The 21,370-nt window shown below is 31.1% G+C and overlaps 1 protein-coding gene across 1 annotated transcript in view; it reads left to right on the forward strand.

The window, feature by feature from the left end:
* The first annotated feature begins 1,475 nt into the window (after positions 1-1,475).
* LOC111635365 (peroxisomal acyl-coenzyme A oxidase 1-like) overlaps positions 1,476-21,370 on the forward strand; it is a 32,113-nt gene continuing 12,218 nt past the window's right edge. The window contains exons 1-3 of the mRNA XM_023380309.1: positions 1,476-1,715; positions 7,519-7,663; positions 18,081-18,250. Coding sequence (XP_023236077.1) covers positions 1,595-1,715; positions 7,519-7,663; positions 18,081-18,250 — 436 coding nt within the window. The 5' untranslated portion in view covers positions 1,476-1,594. The remainder of the gene's footprint in view (positions 1,716-7,518; positions 7,664-18,080; positions 18,251-21,370) is intronic.

Consider the following 21,370-nt stretch of genomic DNA (forward strand, 5'->3'; position numbering starts at 1 on the left):
ATTTACTCATTTCATGAGTGATCTGATCTGAATATATAGGATTGTTCCTAAGCTCCGATCGAATCTCTTATGAATCAGATTCTCATGTGAGATTTGTGCATATTTGAAAAGAAAATAAAATCTATCAGTTTAGTCATAGTATCAATCTATAGAAGAAAATTGTATTTCAAGATTATTTTCATTATTTCAGTTTCAAAGAAAATTATTATTTTATGATATAAACTACTGTATACACTTTAGGTTTTTAATAAGTTAAAATAAATAAATAAATTACAATTCTGAACATATCATCGTGGCAGCTTAAATCTGAATTGTATTATACAACACAATTGGGAACTTTTTCAGAGAGAAAATTCCCCATCACTCTAAATTACTCATTATTGTTTCTAGAGATAATTTCTTCGCTATCTCATTGGAGTTAAATTAAGAGTTTATGAAACTCTTAAAGTTGATGAACATTACTTTTATTTAAAAAATAAAATATTGAGGAAGTTAATTTAAAAAAAATAGCATAAATATTCCTATACGATGATATAATTTCTATATTACAAAAATATGTTGTCATTATGAAGTCGATCAGTCAGTTTGTGCAAGCAATCTGTAAAAATTAAGAAATAGAAAAATAAATAATAAAAGAAATATGATAACTCAGAATGATCAAAGCAAAATCTAAAAATGTTTTATAAGATTGTGTAATCGTTTCTTAATAATCGTTGATGCAATTATTTATGATATTTATCTCTCTTTTTTTGTTTACCTACCAGACTTTTCCATGCAGTTATTCTTGGTATGTTTTATTTGTGAAGCATATCAATTACATACACTGCATCGAATTTCTACTAAGTCAACTTCTGAATAACGACCACTGACTGGAACATAAAAGAATGGCCATTTTTTGAAGTTTTTTGCATGCATTTCAGAAAGAAATGTTTCTGGAAAAAAATGGCCGGCGTTTAGAGGTGGCCGTTATTAGAAGTTCGCCCAATAGGACGAACATCTAATAAAGGTATAGTATCAAAAAAAGAGAACTAAATATTACATAAAATTACATCAATAATTATCAAGAGACGATCACAAAATCTTATTAAAATTTTTTAGATTTTGCTTTGATCATTCTGATTTATGGTGCATAAATTAGTCAAGATGATTTCGTGCATTTTTTTCTATTTCTTAATTTTTATAGAGTGTGAACAAATCGAATTCCGAGTTGACCTTAGTTCCTTTCAGCTGTCCTAAAATTTAATCTATATCTATACTAATATTATAAAGAGGTAATGTTTGTAAGTTTGTTTGCAGCAGGTAATCACCGAAACTACTCATCTGATTTCAAAAATTCTTTCACCAATATTTAGAATGGAACCTCAGGGTGGACATAGGCTGTATATTATTCCGTTAAACATTCATATAAATTAAAATATATAANTTAAAAAAAAAAAGTTTAACAGGAAATGGTATAGATGGCGACGTAATCGTGTTTGCGTAATCGTACGTTATTCCGATAAAAGTTCGTCTGGTTGGCATTTTATGTTTTCGTTTCTCGTTTAAGTTTTGTTGTTGTTATTATTTTTTAAATTAAAAAAATAATAATTAAGTTATGTTGAATGAAGTTAACGAAGATTTAGTCAAAGAACGTAAGAATGCGAGTTTTAATATTAAGGATTTGACGTATTTACTCGATGGAAGCGAAGAAAAAACTCTCAGAAGACGAGAATTAGGTGAGACTTCTGCCGACTTTTTCTATTTATTTACATTATTAAATGCCTTAAATCGACATTTTACGCTTTTCAAATTACGTAATGATGTAATAATTGATAAGAATTTTGTATTTATAAAAGTATTTTCGCTTTAAAATGGTAAGATTTGAGGCATGATTTAAGATCTGAATGAAGATACCCCCAGGATGATAGTTAAAAAATTGATTTTAATTAATCATACATCAAATACTACTTCAAACATTCAAATATAGTTAAATATTTGTATATCTTATGGGGAAAATTAGGATTGGCATGAATGAATGTTATTTCGTAGCGTTAAATATGAAATTTATATTACTCAACCAACTGTATAGTCAGGAGTCAAAGTCTGGAACTATTTTGTCCCATTATTTCCTCCTTGTTTGAGATTTCGTAAAAGATATGTATCCACAGATAATAATTATAGTAGTAATTAGGCCTAAATAATGCCGACAAAATCTTTAAAATATACTGGCAAAAATATATTTGATATAAATATGCTACCACAGACGTTTTCGATCCGCTTCAGGTCTGAAATGTTCGATAGAAATGGAATGCAAAAGATCAAATTCGAATTTTTAAAACCATCTTTATATTAGATTATATTTTTGCTGGTGTATTTTGAAGGTTTTGTCGGTGTTATTTGATAGTGTATGACTGGCTTTTGGAAGATATACAGTGGAGCTCCGTACAATGCAGTTATATGGGATTCCCTATAACGTTACGCATTATAGTAAATCGTGTTATCGAAACTTGCATTATCACGCAATTTATGCGAGTTTAAACTATGCCTAAAAGTTGAAAAGAAAACGTATATCTCAAAACTACAAAATTCAAATTTTGCATATGTACTAGTTGCATATTGTATGAGAGTTTACTATAGTAGTAATTTCAGGGAAACTTTTATAAAGGCATTTAAACATTTTTGCTAATATTTGTTTTGATTTAAAAATAAAAAAACCATTTAACTATCCAGCGTAATTCTTTAATAACATAAAAACGTTTTCAAACGCATTGAGCGTTCATCGTCAGTTATTTCTCTAATTCGAAACAGGAAATTCGAAAAATTTCGTATATATTGTAATTCCTTAACTGTATCGCAAATGTTTGTGCAATGCATGTGCGCTCTTCTTATCCAAGATCGAAATACCGCCATTTTAATATGCTCCAGATCCGCCGAATTCTTAGGGATAATGATGGGGATAAATTTGCGATAAATTTTTGTCGGTTTGCGATAAATGTTGGTTCGGACTTCCCCTTTTTTGCATGTTATAGTCAGATCCAAGAAATTAACGCTACTACTGTCTTGTTGCTCCAATTCCAAAGTTAAACCATACAGGTTACTGTTTATCAGATCCATAAAATGCTTGATATTGCGATTATCCTTCCACAAAATAAATACATCATCGACATATCTTGCATATACCAATATATCTTGTTGTAATGAAGGGAGGATATTGTTATCTAGATTACGGAGTACCAACTTGCAGAGGACCGACGACATGGGGCTACCCATCGGTACTCCCCGCCCCTGTAGCTATGTTTTATTTTTCGAATTTCCTGTTTCGAATTATAGAAATAACTGATGATGAACGGTCAATGCGTTTGAAAACGTTTTTATGTTATTAAAGAATTATGCTGGATAGTTAAATGGTTTTTTATTTTTAAGTTGAATTCTCCAGTTAGCAAGTATACAATTATTTGTTTTTATTTTTGAATGAAAATACAGTATGTTGTTTACTTATGGTATTGAAAATGATTAAAAAAAATAAAGGTGAGGTTTTCTCTGCCAGATGTCATGCGTTCTTCTAGGGTTATATGTCATCCCTAACTGTAGTAAATACTATATTTTCTGAAACCAGATATGCATTTTCAGTCTTTCAAGCCCCTCTTCATTTGCATATTGGAGAGTAAAGAAAATTAAATGGAATGTTGCTGGTGATAGTTTTCTGTCTCAGGTTTAATAAGTCTATAATATCTTCCTTTAGAAAATCTAGGATTTACTACAGTTAATAAAAAATAGACGAGAAGCAGTTTAAAATTAAAAGGTCATCCCTAGATGAACCCCAAAAAAACCAAAACAAATTATGGATCTAGGAATGATCCATCATGAGATATAACTCTCCAAAACTTGCTTCCATAATGCTAAATGATTTACAACTTTGATATAAAGTTTAGAGTAAAAAAAAAAATTGGAACAATATTCTAAAACATCATATAAACTTAATATTTTTTTTCAAGAGAGTATTAAAATTGTTTATATAAGATTATTTGCTAATATATACATATTTAGTCTACAGGATTGATGCTATATAGCAAAGCTAACAAAAGTAAACTGTTTACTAAATAAATCACAGTACTACCATTAACCTTCAAACCTTTAAAAATGCAGTGTAATTTTAATTTTCAAATCTTTTTGGTTGTCTTAAATGACCACCTTTAGGATAGAAAGAAACAAATTTCAATTTAAAAATAAGAACGAAAGCTTGAATGTCCTCTGGAAGAAGTTGATTTTGATTTAATATTTTAGATCAACAAAAATTTAAATGCATATGTTTGCCTTCATGGATTAAAATATAAATAGATAAAAATAAAAACCAAAAAAACATAAAAATTAAATAACACTAAAAGAAATGAAATGTGTAACTGGTAAATTTAACTGGATCACTAATGAAAATGTTTATAAGAACTAAATTAATGTACAGTCGACCTCCCCCTATAACACGGGTTCCTATAGTTCGGATTCCTATATCACAGTGAAAAATTTGCGACAGTATTCGTACAAACATGCCAAAAAATTCCTATAATTCGGTAAAATGTCATCGCCGACTTGTGTCGCAACAGGATTGCACAAACCGTTGAGTTTAAACGAGCAGCAGACCTACCAAAAACCATTTATTATTTAATGTCCATAAAAATTATATTTATATTAATGATGTCTCTAAAGTTCAATAAATTTTTCGCAAAAAAAATAATTTATCAGGAAGCATGCGAGCACCATTTGATGACAATCTCCATGACAAAAACAAACTTAAGCAACGATGTAGTCGAACGGTGCACACTCAGTAAGTAATTCTACAATTTTTTGTTTATGGCATAGTTTATAAGGATTATTCCCAAAAAATTATACATATTTTGGAAATGTTGAGTCGAATTAGTCTAGAATTGATTAATTTTATGGAAGAAACCTTTCAAGCAACCGTAGTCCGTAAACTGCATACGTGCTGGGCTGTGATTGGCTGGACTCCTAGAAGCTGGATTCATAAAAACAGGAACGTATCTACCGTGTTATAGGGGGGTTGACTGTATATAATACACACACTATGCCACAAAAACTTATATGTATGCACAACTGGATATAGTTAATAATATTTATGATATTGTCCAGTACTCTGTAGGTTATTAATTTCTTTATTATCATAGTTCATCATTTTTAGTAGCCTACTAAATATGTACAATATACAAATTATAAGGTTTTTTCTAGAAAACAATTGAAAATATTTTAAATGTAAAATTAATTTTTGGTATGTCTGGTCAGTTCAGAATGGATGTATAGCAAAAATAGCAAATAATAACAATGTTATAAATACATAAACGAATACATAGATGAGATTCTTGTTATGAGTCTCTAATACATATGCAAATAAATGATTACCAAGCATTGTATCATATCTCTCTTATATCAGTTTTCACAATATCCCAGTCTATTGCGTTACATAGCTTTTAACAAGAAACAGTTAACAGTAGTACAGTACTCAAAAGAGTGTGGATTAACATTATTGCTATACAATATGTTACCAACAATACCAGCGCATGATATTGTTAACAAACTAAGAGAACATGTAATGTAATAGTACACAAAGAAACCCAATGTGGATGCAACAAATGTTATAATGCATTGAACTACATGGAAATCAGGTATCATGACACTGAAAATGCAGTTAGCAAGAGATAAAGATAGACAAATAGAATTATCAAAATATATTAAAAATATCAGAATAAATATAGTATATTAAAGTTAAAAATTAAATAAATAATAAAAATAAATTGCCAAAACTGTTTTTTTTTTTTTAATTTTAAAGTTTTTCCAAAGTTGAGAATTTCACTGACTTATAATGAATTTAAGAATTATACCTTATTTCTCCAGTAAATATTTTATTTCTAAAAATGTTTTCAGATATATTAAAACATCTATCCTCAGTTGCAAAAATATTTATTGAACAACTAACAAAATTTCCAGAAAACATTTGCAGAAATAAAATATTTGCTGAAGAAATAAGATGTAATATTATTGAATGATATCAAGTTGTATTCATGTTGACTCATAATGATTTAATGATTGATTTTTATGTTACATTTTTTAAAAATATAAAAACTTTGCAAATATCTTCACTTTCTTTCTGTCTTTTACTCCAGCAACAGTCCAAAACAGAATTTTTATATGTGGAGATGACCTTTCCTTTGATGCTACAGACCCAAAGTTTTTATATTTAAAAAAAATTAAATATTGTCTGCCAAGATTTTAAATATTTACTTCATGTTATGTTACAGTTTTAGTTTTTGTTTTTCTGTGCTATTTGGTCATTTTTGTAGTTAATATATTAATAAGTTTTATCATTATTATTGGTGTTGAATTAACTTTATTAGTTTTGATTATTTGTTAGAACTATCATATTTAAATAGCTTTTGTATTCAATATATTATACTAATTTTGCTACATTTCTGTTATCACTATTGTTACTATTTATTGATTCATACAAATTATATATATATATATATATATATNTTAATTTCTTATTAATTAATAAAAAGATTATATATATTTTTATTGAATAAAGAATATATATAAATAATTTGAGCATCCTATTCTGTTCTTCAAGAATGTCAAATTTTTAAAAGATAAGAATTATAATCTGATGAACTGAAAAGAGTTTGAAAACATTTTTTAATAAAAAATTACAAACACCTAAATATTTCAATTCAGTTTTTTATTGAAAATATTTAATTTGGCAAAATAGCTCAAAACAGTCAACAATTTCCATTCTTGTCTTTAGTGGGAAATAAGTCTTCATTATTTGGTGATAGATCACAAGAACTTGTTTCAGTAATGTGGCCGTATTACATATATACAAAGGATCTATAACAAACTACTTGTGATCCCATATGAACATAATCAGCATTTCTGTTTATATTTCACAATATGATATACAATGTAATAAACTATAAACAAGGAAAATTTATTTAAAGACCTATGGTCCCAGAAACTCATCATTTTAAAGCAAAACTTGGTAAAAATATTGGCCAGTAGTAAACAGTAACAACACTATCATCATCACAGCAATGGCCTAAACAATTCTGCATTTTTGAAACTCAAATCTAATTTAATTTGAAAAACAAAAGATTTTGAGAAGTACAAAAAAAGGCTCACCTTTAATCTTAAATTTTTCCATGAAAATCAGAAGCATCAAAAGAGAGAACTTTCTCCTCTAGTGCACAATATGTTCATGCCATAATAATGGCTAAAAATTTAAAATAGACTGTTTCCAACATCTGTGGTGCAAATCCTAACTTGCTATCTCTAACAGTGGCTTGGTGATTCTTTGTGGAAACATTATCCTATATTTGCTTATACAAATATATTAAAATACATAATAAATATTTATGATAATTTTATGAAAATAAATAATAGGTATTTAATTTTAAATTTTATAATAATCATATGAAATAATAGAATGGTGATTATAATTAATTTTCAAAGTTATATTAAATATCTTTAAATTTTTAGAAAAAGAATATTATACAGATCCAGAATTAAAAGATGATTATCCAATTGATTATCAATCCCATTCCGAAGTGTACGATAGTGCATTGCAGAAATCTCTCCATTTTTTCCATAAAGCTATGGAAATGGCAGATCCACAAGAAATGCTGTAAGTTAATGTTGATTTTTATAATGAAAATAATATACAGATTATATATATATACATTTATTATTACAAATATTGTAAATTTTGCAAAATAATATACAGATTATATATATATAATCTGTATATTATTTTGCAAAATGTACAATATACAATAGTAGTATTTTTTAATTATTTTATTATTACTTGTGTTTATAAATTGACACTCGTTATAAAGAAAGATAGTTGTCATTTCAAGTATAACTTTCTTTAAAAGTGAAACTTTCATAAATAAATGTTTTAATATTTTATTAATAATGGACATCAAATTGGTCTGTGCAAAGGAAATAACTGCTCAAAGAGAAAAAATGCAGTTTAAAATAGTAGTTGTACAGTCTTTATTTAAATAATAATGCATCAGTTTTAGATTAATATATCAAAATTAAGTTATTCATTGGACATATTTTTAAAAATATCAATTTAGCAATAAATCTTTGATTAATGTTTACCACAATTCAAACTTTTCAAACATTTTTGGTTATCTTAAATGATCTTCAAAATAGAAAACTGGAATATTCTCTGGACCAAGTTATTCCAGAAGGACATTCCAGCTTTCATTTCTTTTAAAATTGAAATTTATTTCTTTCTATTTTGAAGGTTGTTTAAGACAACCAAACCTGTTTAAAAATTAAAATTGTACTGTATTTTTAAAGGTTTGAGTAGTAGTATTTATTTTAGTTAATAATCACAGAAGGTATTCAAATGTATAATTATATTGTATATTTGTTTTTGTTTAATTATGTTTTAGACAGAATTTGATTCACTTTAATTGTAGAACTTGTATGAATTATGTATTTTCCAATTGCTGTTTGTAGTTGAAGTAGCTTATCATTTTACAGTAAAACTATGAGATCTAATCCCCTGCTTGCTTCACTCATCTCAAAGACTTTATCTACTTATTTCCAATATAGATTATTTGTAACAAAAATTTCAATAATAATAATAATAATTTTAATTTGTTTTCTGAAACAGTGTTTTAGTATTTATTGACTGTTGAACACAAGAGTGTGTTATTAATTAAACACTTGGCAATAAAGATGGAAATCTTTATTGCCAAGTGTTTAATTAATAACACACTCTTGTGTTCAACAGTCAATCAAATAATAATTTTAATGGAAAAAAAATTAAACTATTTTTATCAAACTTCTTTCCAAACATTTTTAATTTCACCTTCACTTTGAATTATGATACTGGCCTTTGATCTAAATCTTGATAGTGCTACATATGTCCATGACTAAACAATGACCTATCTATGTATACATTCCAACATGATCAAAACTTTGACAACAGTGGTAAAAACTTGTTTTTACCTCTTTTGATGTTGACAGTAATTGTTGTTGTTTTAATGTTTGTCATTTTTCCACCCATATTCTTTTGAACAATCTGTGAATGTTTTTGTTGGTAACCTTGATGTCAAAGGTCAAAAATTATCAAAGCTATGGTTTTGTTTCTTTCCTTTATTTTAATGCAAAGGAATTAGTAAAATTAGATCCTTACTCAAAATGAGGATTCCGTAACATAATCTAAGTTCAGGTTGCTTTCAAAATACATTTCCACACTCAAAATATAGTGGGTGATCGGTTAACGAACATAATCCGTTCCAAGACTTTGTTTGTTATCCGAATTGTTCTTTAACCGATTATTGATTTACTATAGATTTTTATGGGAATTTGATTAATTCGTTCTGCAAACTCCAAAAAATATAAATAAATAAACGTAGTAAGAAAGTACAGTGGTTGATCAGTTAATGAACAGATCGGTTAACGAACAAATCGGATAACGAACACTTTCACGAAAGATTTTTATGATCGGACAACGAACACATGTTCGGATAACGAACACTTGACTGAACAAACACAAGAAGAAGCGACGTAAAATAACGAATACTGATTGGTCTTCCTTTGTCTTCAGGCAACAATTTGAAACTTTTCGGAGCACGGGAGACGTCGACATCGACGTTCTACTCAGTATATACTGATCGGATAGTATTTCCACGAACTTTGAAACACTCCCTTGTAATTCCAGCCCTTGTAATATTTTTGACAGAAACAATTCTGTTACGTTTTCTTCTGAAAATGCGGATTTATGCCGATATCTGTTATTAAAAATCTTTTGAAGAAGTGGGAGGATGTCAGAACAACGGTTTTAAAATGGCATCCAAACCAGGTTGAGGTTAATAGGTCTAGGGATCTCTACAATTACAATGCTATTAATTACTTCTGAAAAATCACGAAGACAGAAAAGCAATCGACATTGGACAGATTCTTTAACCCCACAAATGGAAAAAAACATGACTAATAAAAATGCAAGATCGTGTATATATGTATTTTTATTATTATATATGAATAAACGTAGTAAGAAAGTATATATTTTTTTATTTTTGGGGGGTCTCCAGAACGAATTAATCAAATTCTCATAGAAACCTACGGTAAATCGATAATCGGTTAACCAGGGGTGCACAACCTGCGGCCCGCGGGCCACATACGGCCCCCTATCAATGTTTATGCGGCCCGCGGACGGTACAGGCCAAATCCCTTCTTTCGAAGTTTCTAAGTGTAGAACTTTTTCCCTTTCACAAAGTCATTAGCACCCAACTGTTTTATGACTTTCCCTGAGGTGAGAAATGGGGGATTGTTCTATAAATAAGTCTATTTTTAGCTAACACTTTCTGCTTTAGATATCGAATATTTTAAAATGATGTTAGAACGTCATTTCCGATGTTATCGGGAAGTTTCTATTTTGGCGGGAAATCTTCAATTTTATGCTTCGGAAAACTTGCCTATTCGTCTAAATAGCGTCAAATAACAAAAATAAGTGAAAATAGCGCTGAAAAACCATGAAAATAACGATTTTTTAGCATTTGTTTACATTCTAGATTCTGATTGGTATAGTCGAATTTGAATCAATCTTTTCTGAAAAGACGCTTATTCGTCAACCTAATGTCATTCAAACTAGAAAAAAACTAACCAGAGTTCAAAAAGGAATGTACAAAAAGCTATAAAACCAATAATTTACAACAATATCTCTCCATAGACAAAGAATAGAAAAAAAATTTTTCACATCAAATTTATTATTATTAAGTTGGACCAAGAAAATTAATACTGTAGTTGGAATAGAGTCATTACGACTAAAAGGAAGCCATTTGCATTAAAATATTTTGGATTTAATAATTATTACAAACCGCGTCAAGCCATAAACTTGTCAACAAAGAGGGTTGTAAAATGATTCCGTGTAGCTAGAAAGCTGCGGTTTTTTTTGTTTGAAAGAAAACAGATATATTTAGGTTATTTAAGTAGTAAATTAATTGGAACTTTTTATTTACTTTTATTTTTACATTCTTTTTTTCGTAAATTTAAAATTAAATTATTATTTTTAATTTTTATTTTATTTGAAATTTAACAGTCGTAAACTGTGATATATTTAGGACAGAAAAAAAAAAAAAATTGATTCTAGCGCCAATTTGAAACGAGATATCGCAATTTTAATAATTATATTTAAAATATTCAGATTTTCCACTGCACTGTGTTAATCACTTTTGATTCATTTCTGAACACGGGGGTAAAACTGACGGGCCATAAATATAATTTAGGTAAGAATGGTAACCACATTTATGATGGATTAGTGTCCTGCACCTGGCATGTTGACGATCTGACTCACAAATTCTGAGAAATGGTGGAGACGCCCGGACAGGGGTCGAACGAATTAAGACCTGCCTGGCCACGTGTGCGTAATAGTCTTCTGTCCCTGCCTCTTTAGTCTTTGGTCAGAGTGGATACAGAACAAAGCACGTGGTAGTCTAGCTTGCCTTATCTCAAACATGATTTGTTGCGGGCCTCAGAATTTTCGGCACAATGAGACATTGTTTTGCAGAGTGAACAGTATGGCGCCGGGCATTAAACGCAAGGTCAATCGCGAGAATCATCAGTTTCAAGAAGTGGAAGTGTGGACTAACAAGTACTGTTTTGTGCAACAGAACAACAGCATTATTTGCCTTTTGTGCAATGGAACAATAGCAGTGCCAAAAGAATTCAACCTGAAGCGACATCATGAAAGCCAACACAAGGATTTCCTTCTGCAAGGTACGGAACGCAAACGGAAAATCGAATCGTTACGACGATCACTAATCAGCCAACAAAATGTGTTCAAGAAACAATCTGGAGAATTGGATGCGGCTGTTGAAGCCAGCCTAGAAATATCTGCTTTAATAGCCAAGAATGGGAAACCTTTCACAGATGGCGATATGATAAAAAAGTGTCTTATCATCGCAAGTGAGATGTGTCCTGAGAAGACAGTGTTTTCAAACAATCAGTCTTAACCACATGACGATACAACAAAGAATCTCGCAAATTGCATCAGACATCACATTAATCACTTGAAGGTCCGGCCCCCAGTCAATAAACTTAATCCTAATTTGGCCCTTCTTCAAAAAAGGTTGTGCATCCCTGGGTTAACGAACAATTCGGATAGCGAACAAAGTCTTGGAACGGATTATGTTCGTTAACCGATCACCCACTGTATATGTAATAACAAAAATATATTTATTCACAGTCTTGCATTTTTATTAGTCATGTTTTTTCCATTTGTGGGGTTAAAGAATCTGTCCAATGTCGATTGCTTTTCTCTTTTCTTCAGGATTTTTTGGAAGTAATTAATAGTATTGTAATTGTAGATCCCCAACCCAGTAACCTTATTCTGGTTTGGATGCCACTTGGATGATCGTTGTTCTGACATCCTCCCCACTTCTTCAAAAGATCATTAGTAGTAGATGTTGACATTGGTCCTCTTTCGTCTTCCTTTTTTGTGTTCCTCTTTTTCGAAAGAAAACATATCTCGCTGAGTTTCTTGGTATTCTTCATTTGAGAGTTCTTGGAGTTCTTTTTTTGTCAGATCAGTTTCAGGTTTTATTATAAGCTCTAAAATGCTCTTTATTTCTCAGATGTGATTTTCATTACTCCATTAGCAGCTTGAGACTTCTTTATATATCTTTAATAGCTAAGATTGTGTCTACTGTAGACCTGTTCAAGCCATACGGCCTAGCAACATCAGATATCTTGTGCCCACTTTTTATCTTTGCTATTATCTCTTACTTGGTTTCTATGCACAGTTCTTGACACTCCTTTTTTTAGGCTCCATAATATTATCTGTTTCTTTTTTAAATAAAAAGTTCAGAAAAGCAATTGCAAAAATTCAGAGAACAGAAATCAACTAGCCACAAAAAATTATTTAAATGCAAGGCCTGAATGAAATTTGAAATTTGGTATTAAAACATGAATGAATATGTGATGGGACAGTTAAACTTTCACCTTTCGTAAATAAACCCAGACGCAAAACTTAACAAGTGCCCGTCCAACAGTCTCGCGAATACTATAAAAAATTATTTGTCAGAAAGGTAAACAAAAAGCTGGAATTACAAGGGAAAGTTTCAAAATTCAGAGGGATACTATCCGATCGGTATCGGATTGAGCGTCGATTTTGACATCTCCCGTGCTCTGAAAGGTTTCGAATTGTCACCTGAAGACAAGGGAAAATCAATTGGTATTTGTTATTTTCCATCGTTTCTTTTTGTTTGTTCAGTAAAGTGTTAGTTATCCGATCATGTGTTCGTTGTCCAATTGTAAAAATCTTTTGCAAAAGTGTTCATTATCTGATTTGTTCGCTATCCGATCACCTACCGTATTGAAAAAACACAGGTTTCATTCAAATCACATAAAAAACAAAACTTTTCTATCAGATTTTCTCTGTCCGAATTTGAAATATAGAACAACCTTCAGATTCCAGGACAAAAAAAAAATTATATTATTTTTCTAATTAGTTAAATATCAGTATTTTTTGAATGTCCCACAGAAAAATGTTTCAATTCCAGGGTTTCATAATATACTTTGTTCTCTTGTCCCATGGGTTTTGTCCAATTGTTCAAAAATTTGTAGGTTTATTATTATTAATAGAATTTGTAGATAAGCAATACAATTCCATCCACTCAGTTTGCTCAACCAATTTGTTTTGCTCTCTCGTTGGCTTAATTCTTGCTTGCTTTACTCAACCCCATGTTCTCTCCACTCCCTTCCCTCAACCTCCATAGAGGTGGCCCAAGTCCTCATTAGCTTCATCCACTTCAAAAGTTTTGTGGCAATTCATTGATTCCTGATGTTGCCATTTCTTTTTCTCTTGCTACAGTAGGCAGCCTAACATTTGCTCACTTGTCCCCTAGGCTTTGCCCAGTTATTTCCAATATAGACTATTCATAACAAAATTTTATGATGATTTATCCATGCTGAAAAAGTATTGTGAAAATTTTAAGCTAATTATTTTATCCAAATCACTTTTTGTTTGTTGACTTATTTATGTTTTGTGCTAGTGCACTTATCATGTAGATGGACTTATCACACTGGACGGTCATGGAACAGAAAGAAATTGATACACTTTTTTCATTTCCTATGTATTTATTGTGAAATCCATTTTGGACCTATCAGGTCCTCATCAGTCACTATACATAGATTTCAATATTCCATACGAAATATAAATATGGTGAGTTTGTGTTGTATCATAGTGTCACAAGACAGTAATTTACAAACATTCAGTACATCACTTTTTCACATTTACTTTAACATTGCCTTTGGATGTGTTTCCCTCTGGCTTACAAGTATGCATTGGTTTGTTTATTTTTTTTCTCTCTTCCCCATCTGTTAGGAAACCCTCCATGTATCTATATGCCTGTGTTTTCATTTATTCATTTGTTATTTTTTATTTTTATAATTTATAAGTGTTCAAATAATTTTCTTTTAAATATGTTTTCTTGTGTTTCTGGATTTTAATATTAACTTTTATTATTTTGCATCCATTTTTGATTGCAGTATTTAGCAACTGCGGATTTAGCCAGAGGAAAACATACCTGAAGGCAACATTAAAGCAGATGTAAAAAAGTGATTTACTGAATGTTTGTAAATTACTGTTGTGTGACACCATGATACTGTGGTACATGAGAATATTCCAATATTGAAATCTATGTATAGTGACTGATGAGGGACCTGATAGGTTCGAAATGCATTTGTCAATAAATCAGGGCTGTGGAGTCAGTAAAAAAAACACTCAACTCTGATTCCTGACTCTGACAAAATGAAATACCAAGTCATTTTATGGGGTGCAGAGGTGCTCATAGGGGGTTACCCTACTCTGAACTCTGAAAGGAGTCCTGGGAATTTACCAAAATATTTTTATAGTTAGTATTTTTAATATTTAACTTACATTAATATTTAATTGTATAAAAAAAATTAATTTTTAACAAATATTTAATAAGAGGAAACAGGGAGAGTGATAAAATTCTACATTTACATATCTTTATTCCATGGCTTTTGCACTCCAATTTCACCTTTCCAGAAAAGTTAGTCCAACTAAAAAGTGTAAAATCTAGTTACTTCAGCTCCTTGTTCAGAAAAGAAAAATGTATACTCTGATCAATTAGTCTGACTCATTCAGAAAAATAGAGTACAGCACTTATTTAGAGCAGGAATAATAAAGGGAGGAATCAAAAATATTCAAATTTAATTGAATTTAACTACTAGACATAAATACAGTAGAGCGTTGATTATCCGAATCAATGGGGACTGGGGTTGTTCGAAAAATTGATTTTTCGGATAACTGATTATGTATGAAAAAATACATTATTAATATAGTATATTAGTATATTCCAATAATAGTATATTAATATATCCCATGTTTAAATTTTTCTCTGTTGCGTGTCGCTTCACGTTGAATTTTCGTCAATGTTAAGCCTAATGAAAAGTTTTATAATAATAATAATTCTGGCTATTGTATCGTTAAAAATTATTTCTTTATTTTGTACAAACAAAATAAATATATTGAAAAATATAAAAACAAAAAATTATACTTTAGAAGTTAATCTAGTATCAAAAATGTTTGATTCAGCATAACGCAGTCCAACTGGAACACTTTCAGTTAACCGACATTTTGGTTGATTGGCATTCGGATAATCGATGCTCTACTGTACTACAAAGAAAAGTATTGATACATATTTAATAAATTAAATTGTTGCATTTTATATTTAAAATAAATGAATTATAACAAAATACAAAAACATTTTAAAAAATTAATAAATATAAAATNGTGAACCATGACCAACCAATCCATCTACTGGGGAATGTTTTATTCAGGTAATCATGGACATCCAATGCAAAATGGGGTGGTGCCCCATCCTCGACTCTTCTGGCCAGAAATTCCTCCCAACTCCAACTCCAAAGCCCTGCAATAAATACATAGGAAGTGAGAAAAGTGTATCAATTTCTTTGTTTTGTGACCATCCAGTCTGATAAATCTGCCTACATGATAAGCGCACTAGCACAAAACATAATAACCAAGTATTTTACTTATATAGAATAGATATATGTAATCTGTGATCTGTTCAAAAAGTTTGGAACTTTTCTCCATTTTTTTGGACATACCTACAACCTAGTTGTCCTTGTCTCCTTCAAAGTACGCTCCTCCTTTGTCAATACACTACTTCCAGTGTTGCAGCCATTTCTAGAAGCATGTCTGGTAGCATTTTTCAGGATGTAGGAGCACCTATTGCACATAGGTGCTCCTACATCCTACAAATTTTTCTTGATATCTTCAATCATCTGAAATCTACATCTTTTCAAAGTGGATTTAAATGTAGAGAAGAGGAAAATGTCTGCAGGAGTGAGGTCAGATGAGTTGGGTGGATGGTAAAATGCAGGTGTTCTTGTTTTAACCAAGAATTCACAAATCAGCAGAAATGAATGTGTTGGTGCATTGTCATGCTGCAGATCCATAAGTTTTTTCCAGAGTTCAGGCCTTTTCTTTCTAACACCTTTTCTAAGGTGCATTAGCACATCCAGATAATCAGATTCATTGTTTGTCCATCTAGTAAGAATTCAAGATGCACAATGCCTTCAATGTTAAAAAAGACCATCACATGAATTACCCTCAATCACTTGTAACACTGCATATGACTAAGGTGCTTAACACCTTAAACCTGCTTCAACATTTCATGAGTCTCTCTAAATTTTTTCAAGTTTGCAGCAAAATTTGATGATCTGCAACTCTTGCATGTCCATCATCTTGCAAATTATAGATCACCCTCTCTACATGAACATAAACAAAACTTCACAGCACAAGAACTAATTGCAGCAGAATAAGATGTGACTAGCAGGTTAAGAGGAAGATCACTGCTACTCAACACACATGATCGCACATTGTTACCTGATCTCATTAGCATGTTATTTAAAATGTTCCAGAACTTTTTGAACAGACCATATAATTCATTAAAATATTTATTTGCTACAATAATGATAATTTTTTGTTAATTACTTCAAGAAACAATATTAGTTTATATAATGTAAATAATAAACAGAATTTTTAAAATTAAAATACAGTAGAGCCTCGATTATCTGGACTAATTGGGGATGAAGGTAGTCCGAATAAGGGAAAAATTCAGATAATCGAAACAAATACTTTAATTTGTCTTTTAATGGTAATACAACACGTTTTCTTTTCAATGACATATTGGTAATATTAAAGTAAATACTGTATTTAAACCGTGATCAAATTTTCAAGAAACAAACGTTCGTATTGAATTTGGACTACTACTGACCAACGCTAACAGACTACCTGTTGTTTAAAAGGCCCTCTGGTAGCGCAAGAAGACGGATTTTATAAAATAAAAAGCAGTTGAAACTGCATTTTTATGAATAAAAATTTGATAAACTATCGTTTTATGACGAGTAAAATTTTTTCATCGCGTTCACGGCTTTTAAGTAATGTATAAACCTTCGAAACGCGAGGCACCTTCGGAGCGAGGCATAGGCGGTGGCCCACGTTGCCCATGCCTTATGCCATCCTTGGTCATAGAAATGATGTAATTTGAAAATAAATTATTTATAAATACGTATGTCAAGTTATATTTTTATTACGACGCAAAATATATTTAAGAGTTTATGGCCACTGTGCCGGGTGAGACGTTGTTGAAACAAAAAAAGTTATGCATTTCATCACATACATAAACAGTATCATAATTCGCCAAGTACAAATCAGCAAATTCGTAAAATTTTTGTTTATTTTGAACAATCCGGATAATCGAAAATCCAGATAATACAGGTCCAGATAATTGAGGTTCTACTGTATAATGAAAATATTTAATTGTTAGATTATTTGAAATAATAACAAAATCATATCTAATTTATACTTACAAATAATTAATTTATATTTAAATATATTTACAAAAGTAATATTGAATATTTACTAGAAAGTTAGATAATTGTTTAAATTTTTTTGTTATAAAATTTGTAAATAAAAAAAAAAGCATTAATAAATAAATTTTAAAAAATAATTTATTTGATTCATTATATAGTTTGGTAGCTGATGCTTTTTTACATGAAGCCTCGCCAGCAGCAGTCCATTTTATTATGTTTATTCCTGCATTAATGGGATTAGCTACCGAAGAACAACAAAATAAATGGTTGCCAGAAGCTCTAGAAATGAAAATAATAGGTTCTTATGCCCAAACAGAATTAGGTCATGGTAAGTAATTACATATTAATATAGCAGTTTTCAATGTTTTTGGGCTATGTATCTTTTTCATGATAATGGAAACTTTAAATATCTCTAAATATCCATAAATTGAAAATAGTAAAACAATGTAGTCAAATGGTTTTCAACAGTTACTCCATATTGATGTAATCATTGACTTTTTAATTATTAATTTACAGTCGAAAAAACTACAGCATTCATCTTAAAAATGTACACACAAAATTAATTGTAGAAAATAAACATTAAAGTAACTGAATTCACATGTTTGGAATACATAAAATACAGGGTGAACATAGTCTCTATACATTTCTGTGAAAATGCGAATTTATTAAATATCTACCATATACACTGCAACATGTAGACATGCAACATTAGGACTACAAGTCAGTACATATCTATGTGATTGCCCTCCAAGTCTAGGCACAGCCGCCAGCTTTCTTCCACAGACCGAAACATGCTGTTCAACATAGCTGGTGAAATTTTCGCCACTGCATCTGTAATTCGTTGTTTCAACTGCAGTATGCTGTTAATCTTCACCTGATACACCTGTGACTAGATAAACCCCCATGCAAAGAAATATAAAGGAGTCAGGTCTAGTGAGCAGGCCCACAGCCTTTGTGAACCATGACCAACCAATCCATCTACTGGGGAATGTTTTATTCAGGTAATCATGGACATCCAATGCAAAATGGGGTGGTGCCCCATCCTCCTGAGTCCTTAATCCCATCTTGTACCAACTGTGGCTCCAAAAATTGTTCCAACATGTCACAGTATGTGTGTCCGGTAACTGTTGTCTCTGCAAACATAAATGATCCATAGACCCTGGTCTTCGTGATTCCTAACCACATATTCACTTTCGGGGTATCTCGTTGCCACTCTCACACTGCATTTGGTTGTTCATTTGCCCAGATTTTGCAGTTGTGTCTATTCACATGTCCACAGGTGTGGAATGTTGCTTCATCACTGAACAACACACGTGACATGAGATTCTCATTTTCCACAGCATGTAACAGGTCATGATACACAGCCTGTTGGGCAGCATAATCCTCTGGTTCCAGTTTATGAATAATCTGGACGTGGTAAGCACATTTCTTCAAGGTGTATCGCAAGGTTTTCGTGATTGTGGATTGTGGGATACCCAGCTCCCTACTCAGTTTCCTGGTGGACGCAGAGGGGCTAAGTGTGATCGCATCCTCTGTGTCCCACTGTTTCTGGCATTATGGGCGGCCTCCCAGAATGTCCGCCCCATTATGGGCGGCCTCTTCTTCATCGTGAACACTACCCATACATTTAAATTTGTTAACCAAATTCTTTATTGCCAACCTTGTAGGTGCTGCCTTTCTAAATTTACAGATGAAATCCTCCTGCACCTGTTCATAGGACATCCTACGCAAATGGGCAACAAACAATGGCCATTCGTTCTTCTATGATGAGCAGTCTGTCCGATCACCTGCAAGAAAAAAAGATTTATCTATTATTTAACAGAAATGTATAGAAACTTTATGTTCACCCCGTATAAAGTTAGTAAAAAAAATTAGCAGCTTTTTAAAACTTGTTTAAAAAATTTTTGAATAACTTTTAAATTGAAAAACTGTTGATTTAGTATTAGTTTGACAGCTATTATAGATGTTTTTTAAAAATTTTTCTGGAAGAGCTTTGAGTATCATCAAGTAGTTCACTTATTCCAAGTTGGAAAATACTATATAAGTATTGAATATAAACTGCAACAGGATATTCAAAAGTTCACATGAAAACTTGTGTTTGCAGCAAAAACAGTTTAACAGCTGGTAAATTTAAATTAATTGATATTTGCTGCTCCAAAGTGTTTGTTACATTCTATTCTTTTATTTTGTTTAATTCTGTATTTTACCTGAAGATGGTCTTTAAAAAAGGTCAAAGATATTTGTAATTAAACTTTTTTGTTGAAAATCTTGAATTTTAATTTTGTTTAAATGAATTCTTTTGTATTATGAATGAAGTTATCTATTAAGTTATTTTACCTGTTTTTACTATTTTATTTTAGTGTAGAATTTATTATTGTTTGAGCAATAGCAGTCATGTCTCTTAGATTTTACCTATGCATCTTCAAAAAAAAATAAAGAAATGAATATTACCAGACTAAATTGGACAAATATTATCTCGTGTTTCTGGCTTTATGTTGTTATCTGCAGTGCTATGGTTTCTAGGGTACTTTCAACCTCTCAGGGTAATATTTAAGGTAGTCTTATATTTAGGGTGAATCTAGGGTATAACTGTGCTGTGATCTGATGCTATTACCCATTGTGCCACAAGCTTCACTGAAAAAGTTTTAGCCTAGAACTGTTCTGTTTTCCCCTATAACTGGAGGATTTTAGGATAGGATAACAAAAGCTAAAATAAAGCAGATTGGTGCTAGGTACATGGTTGTACACTGTATATTACACTCGAGTAGGATTTTGCTTTTCTCAACCTTTATGCCATTGGGCCATTGGCACACTACAGTACAGGTACAACTTTTGAATGATGTAAAAAGTTTTTGCCATTTATCAATGCTTCTCACTTTGTGGTAGACACCATGTATGACATGAACCTTGCCTACAAGCGAACCATTTCGACCGCACCTGTCAGCCAACTACTCCATGTTGTCTAATTTTAGTTTAGCATCATACCACACTGACATTGCCAGTACAGGTAACCCCCATATAACACGGCACTTCTATAGCACGGATTCACTCTAACACGGTTCGAGAATTGGTACCATCCCCCGTATAACACGGCACTTCTATAGCACGGATTCACTCTAACACGGTTCGAGAATTGGTACCATCCCCCGTATAACATGGTACTTTTATAGCACAGATTTACTCTGACACGGTTCAAGAATTGGGTAAAACCCTCGTACAACAGCAAATGTAATAAATTTTTACATACTTAAGTAATAATTGTTCACGAAAATTATTATTTTTGTGAACTATTAGTACTTAAGTATGTAAATTTTCTCTTCTCGCCTTCTGTCGATACACATGGTCCTTCTCGAAACTTGTTTCAATGTTGCCAGATCGCGACGCTTCTGCTTCTGATGTTGCCGAATGTTTTTCCCTTATTCCATACTTGCTTTATTCTTCATAAGTG

The sequence above is a fragment of the Centruroides sculpturatus genome, unplaced genomic scaffold (genome assembly GCF_000671375.1).
Source record: "Centruroides sculpturatus isolate CEXI.00-Female unplaced genomic scaffold, Cexi_2.0 scaffold713, whole genome shotgun sequence".
NCBI lineage: Eukaryota > Metazoa > Arthropoda > Arachnida > Scorpiones > Buthidae > Centruroides > Centruroides sculpturatus.